Source organism: Carassius carassius, chromosome 12 (genome assembly GCF_963082965.1).
Source record: "Carassius carassius chromosome 12, fCarCar2.1, whole genome shotgun sequence".
NCBI classification, from domain to species: domain Eukaryota; kingdom Metazoa; phylum Chordata; class Actinopteri; order Cypriniformes; family Cyprinidae; genus Carassius; species Carassius carassius.
The window spans coordinates 10923464-10939422 of record NC_081766.1 but is presented as its reverse complement, the minus strand read 5'-3'; the positions used below and the strand labels follow the sequence as shown (position 1 = coordinate 10939422).

At 32.7% G+C, this 15959-nt stretch overlaps 1 protein-coding gene across 1 annotated transcript in view; it reads left to right on the top strand.

Annotated features, from left to right (window-relative positions):
* Window positions 1–6427, top strand: part of LOC132154783 (M1-specific T cell receptor alpha chain-like) — a 50970-nt gene extending 44543 nt beyond the window's left edge. Inside the window, exons 3-6 of the mRNA XM_059563447.1 lie at window positions 5080–5247; window positions 5361–5405; window positions 5660–5767; window positions 6244–6427. Coding sequence (XP_059419430.1) covers window positions 5080–5247; window positions 5361–5405; window positions 5660–5766 — 320 coding nt within the window. The 3' untranslated portion in view covers window position 5767; window positions 6244–6427. The remainder of the gene's footprint in view (window positions 1–5079; window positions 5248–5360; window positions 5406–5659; window positions 5768–6243) is intronic.
* Window positions 6428–15959: the final 9532 nt, after the last annotated feature.

Sequence of the window (15959 nt, the reverse complement as noted above, 5' to 3'; positions counted from 1 at the left end):
ATATTTAATACTTCGACTAACCTTAGACTAAACTTTCTAAAATGTATAAGTTTATTTGATTGATTGCATCATCGTATGCAGAAAAACAAACTGCTGAAATTTTTTTTAGTTCTTATATTTTTTAGGTTCGTGATAAAAGTTTAAAATGGTTTTAGTCCTTTTTTAGACGACAGAAATCCATGTACAGACTAGTAGGATGTTGGTATTTGGTACAAAGTCAAAAACTGTGTGAATAAACAATTTAAGATTGTCTTTGGCGAGGGAACCAAACTTAAAGTACAAGACAGTAAGTCATATCTTTAAAATTGTAATACTCATTCACTCATTTATTTAACTTAAAATAGTTTATTCAACAGCTGTATTGAAAAACTTACAATGTAAGCAATATACAGAATATACAGAATAATATGTATGAATATGAAAAAAGATTTTTATAGACATTATCATCATTACTGTAATGTTTTATTCTTTATTTTAAATAGAGTATAAAGGAAAATTACCATTCCGTGTGTTGTTACTGATTTGCAAGGATTTGGAAAAAATGGCAATTTGAGAGAATTATTGTTATTTTTTTAAATCATCGACTGATCTGTGTAAAACGAACAACTTAACTAGTTCTTAGGATTTCCATCAGCTTAACTCCAGTACGAAACTTTGAATCTGGGATCATCAGTCATCTTTTTTGTAGTACATCCACAAACATCTAGAAAATATTTGTAATAATCACACATAATTGATGTTTAACTGATAAGTTATACAATTTTCTAAACTAGAATTTCGGTGATAATAATAACTTTATATCCCAACCAAAGAAATAAAAACATACTTTATCTGGAATGGTTATATGATCAGCCGCAGTTATGTGTATATGGTCAAAAGCTGTGTGACTCAAAGTGGATTCAAAATTATATTTGGAAAAGGCACTAAGCTAAATGTGTTTTCAAGTAAGTGCAGCTCAGATCTCACAAATATGACATACTATTACATTACATACATTATATTACATACATAAATTATGCACTTTTAATGATGATCATCAGAACAATAATTGTCAGAACAATGAATCAACGGTCATTTCTTACTAAAAAGATTTGAAGGTATTTATCTGGGAATTAAGTATAGTATTGCAAGAAAAAATCTGAAGTTTTGAGTTTATAAAAGCTGAAGTTTTTCTTACATTTCAGTGGTTTACGTGATTTTGAAAAGCTGTAATAGAGGAACAACAACTATTTCTGTTATAGAATCATAATAGCTAATTTTTAATTCTAACCCCTAAACTTTAATATAAACGGATTAATGCCTTTGTTATCAGGGTATTGCTAGTTTTTAGTATATGGCCGATGGCTGTGTGAATACTGGAAGTAAAATTTTCTTTGGGAAGGGGACAAAGCTTCTTGTACAAATCAGTAAGTTGTATTTTAATCTTAGTATTGAGTTTATTCTGTGATAAACCCATAATTTCATCAACCAACTGTGACTATGACTATATTGTAAGGTGGGAGTTACTTTTTCACAATGAAAACAAAATGCCATGCATATATTTATCATGTAACCTATTTATCATGTAAAAATTCGGTAACACCTTATTTTAGGGTCGCTTAACTAGTTGATAATTAGCATGCATATTACTAGAATATTAGCCATTTATTAGTAGTAATTAAGCACATATTAATGCCTTATTCTACATGACCTTATTCTACAGTACATCCATAATCCTACCCAATACCTAAACTTAACAACCTTACTAACTATTAATAAGCAGCACATTAGGAATATATTGAGTGAAAAGTCGTAGTTCATAGTGAATAAGTGTTCCCTGTTCTAAAGTTGTACCAAAAATTCTGTTCAGTGATTTTGGACTTTGGAGTAACAACAACAAAAATAAACTGACAAATATAAAGGCCTTGAGTATAAAGGATAAAGTACCAAACAAAACCATTGTGTGAATACAGGGTTCAACAACAAAGTCATATTTGGGGCAGGCACCAAAACAATAATAAATTCCAGTAAGTTGTTTTATCTTAATCTTTAGTTGTTCAGTATATAAAAGATGGCTGCTGACAAAATTGTTGCGACAGAAGTGTATATGTATCTAAACTACTTTAATGTACATTCATATTAAAGTTGCACTTGTGCTACCTGTCCATATTTTTTTCCCTTGATAAATCCCTTTTCATAGAGACGAAAATCATTATAACTGTAACTAATCATTATATTTAAATAAATTATATTAGAATTTTTATTCTTAATACTTTTTTATTTTATATTTAAATCATTATGTGTTAATTATGTATCTAACATGATGGAATGTGCCCTTGGTACTCGTGGAAGTTATCATTCCACTATGAACCACAGTGTGAATACAAATACTGGTAAAATAATATTTGGGAAGGGGACACAACTGTATGTACAACCAAGTGAGTACAGCCGTTTAATAATAATAACATATAATTTTCATAAAATTAGGTGTTTAATTTTAGAAACATGTCATTTATTATACAAATTTCTGTACCATAAAATATCAGAATTTTTCTAAAGTTTAAAAACAAATAACTCATTGTCACGGGTAATATCACAAACATTAGTGAATAATCTAATTATTCATAGAATTTACCACTCATGTCATTTATACCTGTCATAGGAAAGATTATGCTTTTGTATTTGTGTATTGGGGTTTGTAATTGTGTGACTCAAAATCGAAACAAACTGATATTTGGTCAGGGGACTCAGCTCATTGTGCTATCGAGTAAGTTATTGTTTGATTTGTCTTAAGTTTACTCTAATTGATATTACAGTTCTACGTATAATCCACTGATAGGACAAGTAGTTGCCTGCATGATATTTTCACTCTTTTTATTTTATGTACTTTATATAGTTTTCTAAAATTTTAATCTATATTATTAAATTGATATAAATATTTGAACTGCATTGTTGAGTGGCTTTAACATCAAAATGCAAGCTGAAGTTTTGACTCAAATTATTTTTTAAGTATTTATAACACTGAGAGTCACTGTGTGACTGACAACTTTGGGAAACTTTTATTTGCGAAGGGAACTCATTTGTTTATACAGACAAGTAAGTAAAAACGTAATTACATTAGGAAATAATTTATCTGAAAATCAAATAAAAACAAAAGGAAAGGAAATGAGCTTTAAGTAGAACTAGGACTGTCCACCTTTGTTACACAGTCCAAATAAATATGTAATAATTATATAAATATATTAACATCAGATTTTATACCTAAATAATGCAAAGATTTATTTTATATAAAAAAAGTGAACACAGAAACAACTGGGAAATTGCCGTTTACTTCTGTTAGCAAGATGGTACAGTGTTAAGAATTGTTCATTCAAGAATAACTGTTAAATAAAACCATATCTTATGATGTGCAAGGTTGAATCTTGCCGACAGATACAGTTTAATATAAATGTACAATTACTTAAATGTTTAATCTATTCTAATCATTGTATATAGATACCCAACATATAGATAATGTTTCTTGTACTGCTATATTAGTTTGTGTGACTTCTAGTGTTGCAATTATCTTTGGAGCAGGGTAAAAACTAACAGTACAATCAAGTAAGAGAATAATTAATTTTAAAGTGTCTAGGTTGATTCGAAAGTTTAAGAGAGCAATGGATAAAGTACACAAATAATCATTTGACTTTACTCATAAATTCATTATCTACCAAAATGTGTCAGGCCACTCCATCAAACAACACTTAAATATTAATCTGCACAAACAAATATATTTGTTAAAAATCAAGTAATGTTTGAATGAACAACAATAATTAATATTTTACCAAGTAACCTTTGGTAGTATCTCTGAAAAATTTTGTCAGCATTGTTTGCACTGTAATCGATCAGCTCACTTTCCAATTTAAAAGCAATATTGATAGCTCATATTTCATTCCTAGTGTTATAAATGTAACAGGTTATAGTCAGTTTATTTCTGTTTCGCACCATTGAATACCAACCATCTTTCAAATTGGTTAATTCGATAAGTGTCTAAATACTGCCGAATATCAAGTTTTTTGTATTTTAAAATAAATACAATTTGATATTGACATATTTTGATTTAGTTAAAAACTATAGTACGGAACATTGAACGTGTGTAATATTGGCCACATGTAAAGTATTATTATATGTGTGCAAATCATTGTGTGACTAACAATGCTAACAAAATTATATTTGGGAAAGGGACGCACTTATCTGTGCACCCAAGTAAGTAGCAACAGATAGGAAAGAATCTGTGTTATAATATAGATTGTACATATTTTTCATATAATTAAACCTATAATTTAACTTCTAGTGCAATATCCAAACGTATGTATGATTTTGCTCATAGCATTTCATTTAGATTCATAGTATACAGATTTATTGACATGGATTTTCCGATATAAACAAGTGTTACATTAATTACATTTATTAATACAATTAACAGAAAGCTAATAGATTCTAAAATACATGAAAATATATGTTTCCCCCATGTTACATTGCGAAAATAACAATTACATTTCATAATATTATGAATTATTGCCTTGCTCTGGAAAACAATGAAATATGGACATAGTGAAAGTGTGAATGAGTTTTTGAGATGAGGTATCGGCCTGTGGGCCTAGAAAATCAGTTACTTTTGAAGTAGGGTAAGAATTTGTCATATTTTTTATATTTTAAATATTCAAAAATTAAAAGGACTTTGGTGTCATTGATCTGAGCCAAATATTTTCTAAGATAATATTCAAGTTATATCCAAGAATCAGGTCAAGTTTTTTTTTTCCATTTTAATTAAAAATGTAAAAAAAAAAAACATATATATAAATAAATATATATATATATATATATATATATATATATATATATATATTTTTTTTTTTTTTTTTTTTTAAATGCCTTTGAATTATCTTGAGCATTATTTGGATATACATAAGGTTTATTGTCTGTGAATGTACTTGCTAATCCATAAAAGCTAATTGCATAATACAAAATGTAATTAGCTCATTTTCATCTGTATTAAACACATATGCTTTTTGTTTATGAAACTAATGTATTTTGTCTTTTTCTTCTTATATTTTACAGACAAAGAAGTAGATCCTGTCTATTACAAATTTAACGATTCATGTTTGGCAACCGACTTCACAAACTATACTGCTGTAAAATTCCAAGACGTTACACCAGTGCGATATTCAGGAAGGAGTTACTACAGCAGCTTCTCCTTTAGTACTTCAGAATATTGCGAGCAGAAAGGTAGGAATTATCAGTTACCATAAAAATAAAAATAAATAATAAATAAAACCTTTCCAGATTAATTCCACAAATAATTGGTTGCATTATATTAATCATCTTTATTCCACTTTCAGCCTGTCAGCAAGGATCATCCAGTGGAAATTTTGAATCAGGTAAGTGTGCTTTTATTTGCACATTGATAGTCTGCTGTGAATTTCATTTCATTTGCAGTCTATTACTACTAGTCTGTTACTGTCTGTTGTTTGAACAGCAACATCCAGCACTGTCAAACATTAACTACACTCAAATAGATTTTAGATTGTGAAACTACTAGCATCAAAAAAAAAAAAAACCTTAAACACATTAAAGTGCTAGATTATACCACAAAATTCATGCTAAAACCAGTAGACATAATTGCATTTTTATTCTGCAGATGAAAAAACCAACTACATGTCACTGGGCCTCTATTGGCTGAGAATTCTCTTTCTGAAGACGGTTGTGTTCAATGTCCTGATGACTTTCAAAGCATGGATGAACTAACGTGAGTGAAATGTTATATCTTGTGACAGTGGGTCTCATTCACTAAATGTATGTTAACACATTTGTGTATAAAAATATTTTCATACAGAAATCAAGATTTATTAATAGGTTGGCAGGGTAACATTTAGAACCAACTGAAACCACACATACAAAAAAAGACTCCTAGCAGACTGTTTTACAATCATTTAACAAAAATGGGTTGCAAAGTGGCATAGGTTCTAAAGATAGTCACTTGCATGTAGTCTTGGTCTATTTAAAAGATATCTGATGAGTATCAACCTGGTTGTGAATGGCACACTTGGCTTTACTTGAAGATTTTGCCGCAAATGATCTCAGAATTTTTTTCTACAAACATACAGTAAGTATGCAACTTATATGCAATTATTAGTGAATGAGACCCAATGTTTTATTAGCAAACTTTACAAATTATGTGCTGTTTTTTTTGTGAAGAATTACAGTGCATTATTTGTTTTTCAGATGTCGCAAAAATCCCCATCATTTTTCATCAGTTGGATTTTCAGTGGCTTCAACCAAGACAAAATATCACATTCGAGAGCCATCAGAATGGCACTGTTCTTGTTACACGATGATCACTGGATTATGAAACCTATCTCAGTTATGCTATATTGCTTATGGTTTTTAGAATTATTTACTCTATTTGAATGTCGTCTGAATGTTGTGCTTATATAGGCTTTTATAATATTGGCCCAACTATTCTAGTTTAGGATACAGTAGAAGTATAATATAACAACATGTAATTGTTTCTAATTTAGACATAGCTCATGTTTCATGTCTCTGTATTTTAATGATTTATACATATTTTTTTTGTTTGTTTTTTTACTTTGAGGATGTATTACATCTAAAGAATTTTCTATAGAGCTTTTACTTTTTGACACATATTTGCTTCCACAAACACATTGACTTTTGCTTCTTTTTGACAATAATCAGTAATGACTTTCAGTAATGACTGTGTATTGTGCAAAAAATATGAAAATAAATTGCATAAATGACCAAACCGAGTTTTTTTTAATCGCAAGCACAAAATCTAACAAGATGAAGGTCTATTGGTATACTCCATGTTACAGTGAATGAGAACAAATTACATTTTTAGTGTATTGAAAAGACAATAGGTGTACTTGTGCACTATTGTATGCTCTTTTGTAGTTATAATAGTGTGATTAATGCATTCACACTGAAAGGTGCACTTTACATACCCAAATAATGCACTTAAACAAAAATAAACATAAAAAATAATTATTAAGTATGGAATGCAGAACAATTCATGCACTCAACTGTCACATTTTTTTATTACATTGTGGGGGGGGGGCGGCTATCAGACACTGATGTTGAATGACAAAACGTTCATATACTAAAGAAATTAATATACTATACAGTGAGTACATAGTGCATAAGTACACAGTGTATAAGTGTGTAGTGCGTCATTTGGGATGCAACTAATGACTTAAAATTGCACAGATTAAATGTATTGTTTTTATTTATTGAAAATTACATTTTGTGTATTGAAATCAATAGATATGATAAACTGTTTGAAAAAAAAATTTCAATTTTCATTATTAATTGGGGGATTAGTAGATTGGTCATCATAGCTTTTGCATAGTAACTGCTTGGTAAAGCATCATACAGCAGCTTAACATAAACATAAGCTCAATGATAATCCCAAAACTCAAAAATATAACAACTCATGTAAATCCCCAAATGCCAGAACATATGAATGTCTTCCCCATTTTTATCTTTCTCAAAATGACCAACTTTACAAAAAAAAAAAATCTATCAAACATGCAGACTTCCATTATTTAGACCAGGGCTGGGCAACTTTAGTCCTGGAGGGCCAATGTCCTCCTAGTTTAACATACCTGCCTGTAGCTTTCTAGGCTGCGTTCCAATCAATTTTTTTTTATGCCCTTCACTCGCTAACTTCCCTCTGTCTTATTTACTCGGATGTAGCCTACGTTTTTGATTACGTTGCATGAGTACACACTATTGGCTGAACCCCTGGAAAGGGCTGAATTGGACGTTCTAAGCCCTTGATCACTTAGAATCCACTATGGAGTTGGTTTATTGTTTATATTTTCACACTTACAAATTTGTTTGGTGCAGCGTTCTATATGTTTATAGGTATGCTTGGGCTGTTATAAATATAAAACCAAATTCATCTCTCTATATATAAATATTAGAGTTGTTTGGGATGGGGATAAATTAAACACGATCTGTGATGAAGTCATAGTTATGTTGCATTATGGTCTATAGAGTAGCCTGAAGGGAACATATATATGAAACAGACTAGCTCCCTCTGTCAAAATCGAGAGGTCGAGGGTCTGTCCATATAAACGTCCTTCGTCCACTTATGAAGTGGAATGCGCTTCAAAATAGCAGCGGGGATTCCCCACGAGGTTGAAAGTGCTTAGAGAAGTTCACGGATACATGTTTAACAGTGAAGTGGAACACAGCCCATGTGATCTTGAAGATATTGATTAGCTTGTTCAGGTGTGTTTGATTAGGGTTGGAGCTAAACCCCAGCCCTGACTTAGACTTACAGTATGCAGGCCATTAAAAATAAAATGGCTGCTGAAGAGTGAATAAGGTAAAGTTTATCTTATAATTCAACCAAGAAAGTACATGCAAGGAATAACTTTACTTGTGTTGCCCTTTCACGTCTTTCACTGAACTTGCTATGACCTTCATAACCTTATTTAAAAGTGCGTTATATGATAGCAGAGAATTCACTTCATTCAATTCATTTCATATACTGAAACAGAGAAAATCTAAACTGTGAAATAAAAGTCTACACAGTACATCTTTTACAATGTCTGTTAGGTATCTTACAGACAAAGCCACTGAATGTGAAGCCAAACATGTGTTTTGAGTGGACTAGCTGGTACTAAAACATGAAAATATGCTAAATATGGTGAAGTAAAGTGACGTAACATACAGCCAAGTATGGCATTTAACCCATCCAAAGTGCACACACACACAGCAGTGAACACACACCCGGAGCAGTGGGCAGCCATTTATGCTGCGGCATCCAGGGAGCAGTTGGGGGTTCGGTGCCTTGTTCAATGGCACCTCAGTCGTGGTATTGAAGGTGGAGAGAGCACTGTACATTTACTAGCCCCAACTACAATTCCGGCCCGAAACTCTAACTCACAACCTTTGAGTTAGGAGGCTGTATCTCCAACCATTAGGCCACAACTTCCTCTAGAAGAGATGGCTTTACCCTGACGTGATTTGAACACACAACCTTCTGATCTGGAGTCAGACACGCTACCATTGCATTTATCTTTCTATTAAACTGACCATGGGGTATGAGCAAATAAGATAAGCCTGGTTCCTGAGCTAGTGTTGACACAGCTTTTGCGTTTTGCGTAAACCAATATGTGCCACAGCTGCAAATGTAGCTGTCCATAACCTACGCATAAGCTCAGCTCTTTGGCAAAATGGTAACCACATCAAATTGATAACATAGTGTATTCTAAATCTCCATTAAACATGTACATTAATGAGTCTTTCCTCTACCCAAAAACACATTTGACTGTTAACATTACCCCTATCATGCAAAGCATGTTGGAAACTGTCTAGGAAGAAATGATTCAAAAAATTAAAACAAAAAAAAAATTCATGCAAAAAATTACTCATTTCCCAAATGGACTGGAATTGTGACAAAATGTCTAAGAATTGTGTCACTTTTTCTATTTTTAATTATATTGAACAAGATTCAGAAATCATTTTTAAGTACTGTTATCTGACAAGAAACTAGGTTTTAAATGTTTTATGTTTTAAATGTATTAAACAAAACATTATTTGTTTACATTGACTTGTTCTTGTTGTACAAACCTAAAATACATGTGCAGAAAGGTTAATTGAGGTGAAATCTGAACAAACATATTTATGAGTCTAACCAGCAATAAACACAACTTAATGTAAAATGCAACAATATAAATTTTATGCAACACACCTCCTGACCACGGACCCTCTAACACTTGCACTCTCTATTCTATTTATATTATATGCTTGTTTTCTTTTTATTTATTAAAAAAGTCTTGGCCTTCGAACACTGGTGTTGTTTATTCTAAGTCTTTTTATTTATTATAAAAAATAACTTGACCCTCTAACACTAGCTCTTTCTATTTTATTCCATCTGCTGTACTTTTTAGTATTTTTATTTATCGCAGCACTTAAATCTTGTTGCTCTTTTGTCTGATTCGTTTGATTGCTTCTGTTGACATTATTTGTAAGCTATTGCTATTATTCAGGACTAAAGCATGTGGTGATGCACAAAAACATCAGGTCCTTGGCTTCTAGCCAGTCTTTTTGCTGCTGAGTGAATATTGCTGCTTAGCATAATGATAATGTCACAAGGTATTGCAACACATTTGCAACATGGTCACACTGTGTAAGCTGCTAAGTAGTGCATTAAAACAGACCAAGCTCTGACGGCGCTATTAAAGGTCGTCCTTTGTTACACTCCTGGAGCTCATACATACATAATTAGGTTTGGCAAATATTAGGGGTGAAAAGCCACCATCTTATTATTGATGCGGCACAGAGACAAGTATCTCTCTGTCTTAAGCATGCCCCAATTTATACAAATGACTGTGCATCTTTGCAGACAAGATCACTCTGGTAACTGGTTTCAAATGCTTGCAAAACCACATGCTGAGAGGAAGCAAGCTGTCTGGAGTCAACAATGCTAAATCTAAAAAATATTTTGGCCTACTACAAAACATCCAACTCTAGCTTATTTATGTCTGAGAATGTAACATTTTTCAGTTATTACCAGGATATGAATAGGACAGCAATTTGATTTCAGTTATCAGGAAGGCCTTACTTGTACTCTCTGAAACAGTGGCCTTGGTCTACACTCACCTAAAGGATTATTAGGAACAACATTCTAATACGGTGTTTGACCCCCTTTCGCCTTCAGAACTGCCTTAATTTTACGTGGCATTGATTCAACAAGGTGCTAAAACAAGGGCAATCTTTAGAAATGTTGGCCCATATTGATAGGATAGCATCTTGCAGTTGATGGGGATTTGTGGGATGCACATCCAGGGCATGAAGCTCCCTTTCCACCACATGCCAAAGATGCTCTATTGGGTTGAAATCTGGTGACTGTGGGGGCCATTTTAGTACAGTGAATTCATTGTCATGTTCAAGAAACCAATTTGAAATGATTCGAGCTTTGTGACATGGTGCATTATCCTGCTGGAAGTAGCCATGGACATGGTAAGAAACAATGCCCAATTGGCACTAAGGGGCCTAAAGTGTGCCAAGAAAACCTTTCCCACACCATTACACCACCACCACCAGCCTGCACAGTGGTAACAAGGCATGATGGATCCATGTTCTCATTCTCTTTACGCCAAATTCTCTACCATCTGAATGTCTCAACAGAAATCGAGACTCATCAGACCAGGCAACATATTTCCAGTCTTCAACTGTCCAATTTTGGTGAGCTCGTGCAAATTGTAGCCTCTTTTTCCTATTTTTAGTGGAGATGAGTGGTACCCGGTGGGGTCTTCTGCTGTTGTAGCCCATCAGCCTCAAGGTTGTGGCTTCACAAATGCTTTGCTGCATACCTCGGTTGTAACGAGTGGTTATTTCAGTCAAAGTTGCTCTTCTATCAGCTTGAATCAGTCGGCCCATTCTCCTCTGACCTCTAGCATCAACAAGGCATTTTTGCCCACAGGACTGCCGCATACTGGATATTTTTCCCTTTTCAAACCATTCTTTCTAAACCCTAGAAATGGTGGTGCGTGAAAATCCCAGTAACTGAGCAGATAGTGAAAAACTCAGACTGGCCCGTCTGGCACCAACATCCATGCCATGCTCAAAATTGCTTAAATCACCTTTCTTTCCCATTCTGACATTCAGTTTGGAGTTCAGAAGATTGTCTTGACCAGGACCACACACCTAAATGCATTGAAGCAACTGCCATGTGATTGGTTGATTAGATAATTGCATTAATGATAAATTGATCTGGTGTTCCTAATAATCCTTTATGTGGGCGTAGTTCCATACACTTTCTTACTTTAGTTAAGCCCTAGTTCGTGACACTCACAATGAAAACCACACATATACTGTATGACCCAAGCTGTTCTAGAAATGAACAAGTCATGAAACTCCACTAACAGGAATCTTTTCATTTTTTATTTATTTACATTTAATAGTTTATACTATAAAAAGTTTATACTAAAAGTTATATCTAAAATTTGTCCACTAATTAGTTTTAGCACTAAAATTCAAATACATTAAATACATTTCAGACACTTTAAAAGAAATGTGTAATATATATATATATATATATATATATATATATATATATATATATATATATACTGTAAAACCCGACAAGTTAACTTAACTTAACTCAAACCGTTTGAGTAAACAGATTGCCTTGATTTAAACCATGTAAGTTTTGAAACTTTGCATTCAAGTAATTAAGTGATTAACTAAGTGCTGATTGAGAATTAGTGATGAACAGCTGCTGTTAACAAACAGAATCACTGAAGAAAAGAGAAACACAAGAACTACTACAACTGACTTCAGACACAGCCTTAGATGAAATCAACTGAAATAAAATACATGAAATCTCTCAAGATCTGATTAAACAACCCCACAAACAGCATCACCAGCTCCACTTATTAATAACCAGACTGACTTTATTTCTGTCAGACGTCTACAGAAGATCTTACTGAGAATGAACTAAGGTTTAGATGTTGATTTATTGTTTCATTTGAAGTAACCATGTTAGAGATCAGTGTTTGCTTTAGTTGGGCTCTTAACCCTTTACTTTTGTCTTTGCGTTTTCTCTGGCTGTTATAACCGTGTGTTTCTAAAACACATTTGTTGTAACTCAAAAGCCCAGAAGAAATATCATCAGGTGTTAACCTGTACCTAGGTGTAGGTTGTTATACTTTATATTGGTGATGATAATCATCAATTATTGAACTGTACGGAGTCTAATCTCCGATGAAATAGGTGTTGTGTATTTTGATTGATTATAGTAAATTGATAATAAGAGCCAGTGGTTCTGTGATAATCAGGTAATACAAAGACTTTCCAGACAGTTTGGACTTCTATGGTGTCAATTAGTCACACACAGACATCAATAATCAGCATATGAACCTCAACAATGGTGACCATAAAAAAAAGCCATGGATGAGTTTTGTAATACAATAGTACCCAGCATGCATTGCAGCATGTTTTTTTTTCGTCACCATTGTAGAGGTTCATATTCTGATTATTAATGTCTGTGTTTGACCAACTACTGGCATAGAAGAAAAATGTATGTGTACAAAATGTTTAGAAAGTCATTTTTATATTAACTGATTATCACAGAACCACTGGCTCTTAGTGTCATTTTTTACTAGAACCACTTCTACAAATTACACAACACCTATTTCATCAGAGATTAGACTCCGTAAGGCTCAATAAATGTGAATAATAATGAATAATTATCATCACCAATATAAAGTATAACAACCTACACCTAGATACAGGTTAACACCTGATGGCATTTTTTCTGGGCTTTTGAGTTACAACAAATGTGTTTTAGAAACACACGGTTATAACAGCCAGAGAAAAGACTAAGACAGAAGTCAAGGGTCGAGAGCCCAACTAAAGCAAACACTGATCTCTAACATGGTTACTTCAAATGAAACAATAAATCAACATCTAAACCTTAGTTCATTGTCAGTAAGATCTTCTGTAGACGTCTGACAGAAATAAAGTCAGTCTGGTTATTAATAAGTGGAGCTGGTGATGCTGTTTGTGGGGTTGTTTAATCAGATCTTGAGAGATTTCATGTATTTTATTTCAGTTGATTTCATCTAAGACTGTGTCTGAAGTCAGTTGTAGTAGTTCTTGTGTTTCTCTTTTCTTCAGTGATTCTGTTTGTTAACAGCAGCTGTTCATCACTAATTAACAATCAGCACTTAGTTAATCCTAATTGCAATGTACATCATCTTTCAGTGAACTCAACTGAATTAAGTTCAGAGTACTCATAACTGTGAGTTTTTTCAACTTAAACGGTTTAAGGCAATCGGTTTCCTCAAATGGTTTGAGTTAACATAACTTAAGGATATCTGTTTACTCAAACCGTTTGAGTTAAGTTTACTTGTCGGGTATTACAGTCAAGGCAATCGGTTTACTCAAACGGTTTGAGTTAAGTTAACTTGTCGGGTTTTACAGTGATATATATATATATATATATATATATATATATATATATATATATATATATATATATATATATAGTTTTATAAAATGTTTATTATTATTATTATTATTATTATTATTATTATTAAATATTTGAAATTATTTTCTTAACAGAGAAGTGACACGTTTGCTACCATATTTTATAAATGACCCAATTGTGGCTCACAGTGAACAGTGTATTTACACAGTAGCACTGATAACTGTTGAAAGGTGACTTGAGGTCGCTTCAAGAGTCCCTTCACATGGGTCTAGTGGTGGGGCCTCCCCTGTTTGGCTTCATGATGATGATTACAGGTGTCTGCATGAGACCTGTTGTGACAAATATGGACAGGCTATGTTTTGCCATACAAAACATATATAATTTTAGGCCAACAAAAAAAGGAGGGTTTAAAAAATAAAGTACATACATACATAAAGTAAATAAAAATAGCATTTATTTTGTGCACATACAGAATCTATGCTGTTATACAGAATAACAGCATAGATTGCTATTATTATTTTTTATGTGATGTTCCCCTTTGGGCTGACTGATATTCAGTTTCAGTTATATGGTGTGAAGGTTTGTATTTTAATTTCTTTCATTTGTCTATTTTTTATTCTTTTCATTGCTGAGCAGTCAATCATTAAATAAAATAATATATTCCATTTGATTTCTCAATTTGCATGTTTTCATGACACAAGACTGGCAGCATGTCAGTGAGTGAAGTTGACTTGCTGTAAGTGATCTGATGACCGACGGGAGCAGATTGTTATCATGCTGAGCCCCTGGACCGATGCCTCATACTCAAACCTGTCGCTCACAGGTCTCGCACTCACATTTCTCACATTTGTGTGTTACTCACACATGGTACTTTTGAGCGCATGCATCTGTTAGTCTTAATGGGTAAATGCACAGTGATAATATCATAAAAATGTGATATTATGAACTTGATACTAATTATTGTAGATTTGTAGTGATACGAATGACACAGAACATTAACTAGGTTACTCTTCCCTCTTGTCCTTTTTATCTATTGAACATACAATCTTGAGTCTTGCATATTCATGAACAAAACTTTAAAATGTAAAATAGAATAGCATGCAACATGGGAGAACTTCCCAAATGCAAATTTATTTTTTTGTAAATAATGAGAATAATACATAATATAAGGACACATGTAAAACAGACAAATCTATATGATTTATGTTCTCAATATTCTGAGATCAATGCTCTGATATATTGGTGGGTTGAGAACAGGTTTCAGATTCAGGTTCCGATTCAGTCTGAATTTTACTGCCCTATGTAAAAAAGCATGAAAATTACAGAATGATGCATAGCTGGAATAATTTTAACATTTGTAAACACTGTATACAGCATGTTACATTTAAAAGTACAAAATAAAGATAGTGTAAATGCTTTTAAAAGTATAAAAATGTTAAAGAATCACAACTTTTGGAGTGTTGAAATACGCAAGTAAATTAGTTTTGCAAAACTAAGCATATACTGTATGCTAAACAAATTTTAAAAAGCAACATCTGTTAATAACGGGCACAAAAATCGTACACGCCCAAATTTCTAAACTTGTCCACATCATCCGGGAAGTGTGTTGTGTTTTCCATGGTTTAAAACCAGAGCTGTGTGAAGCGGAAAACCGAGCTCTCGAGATAGACCAGCTGTCAGATCTATGCCTGTAAACCCCTCACAGACATTAAGCCCACATCCACAGCACCTGTTTTCCACACAAACAAAATCACTCACACTTCCTGTTGATGTTTTTCTGTGTCATCTTCAGTCGAGGATTACAAAATAAATACTAAAATTTGAATGTAAATACATTAGCATATTGCAATGAAAGATATAAGCATGCAGTTAAAGGTTGGTAAAGCCTTTTTATTTAATCTTATGTTTTTTTATGTTTATCTGCTTTGTGCAGCAGTCTAAAAGATGTGCTACCTTTTAAAAATTAGTTTATGAG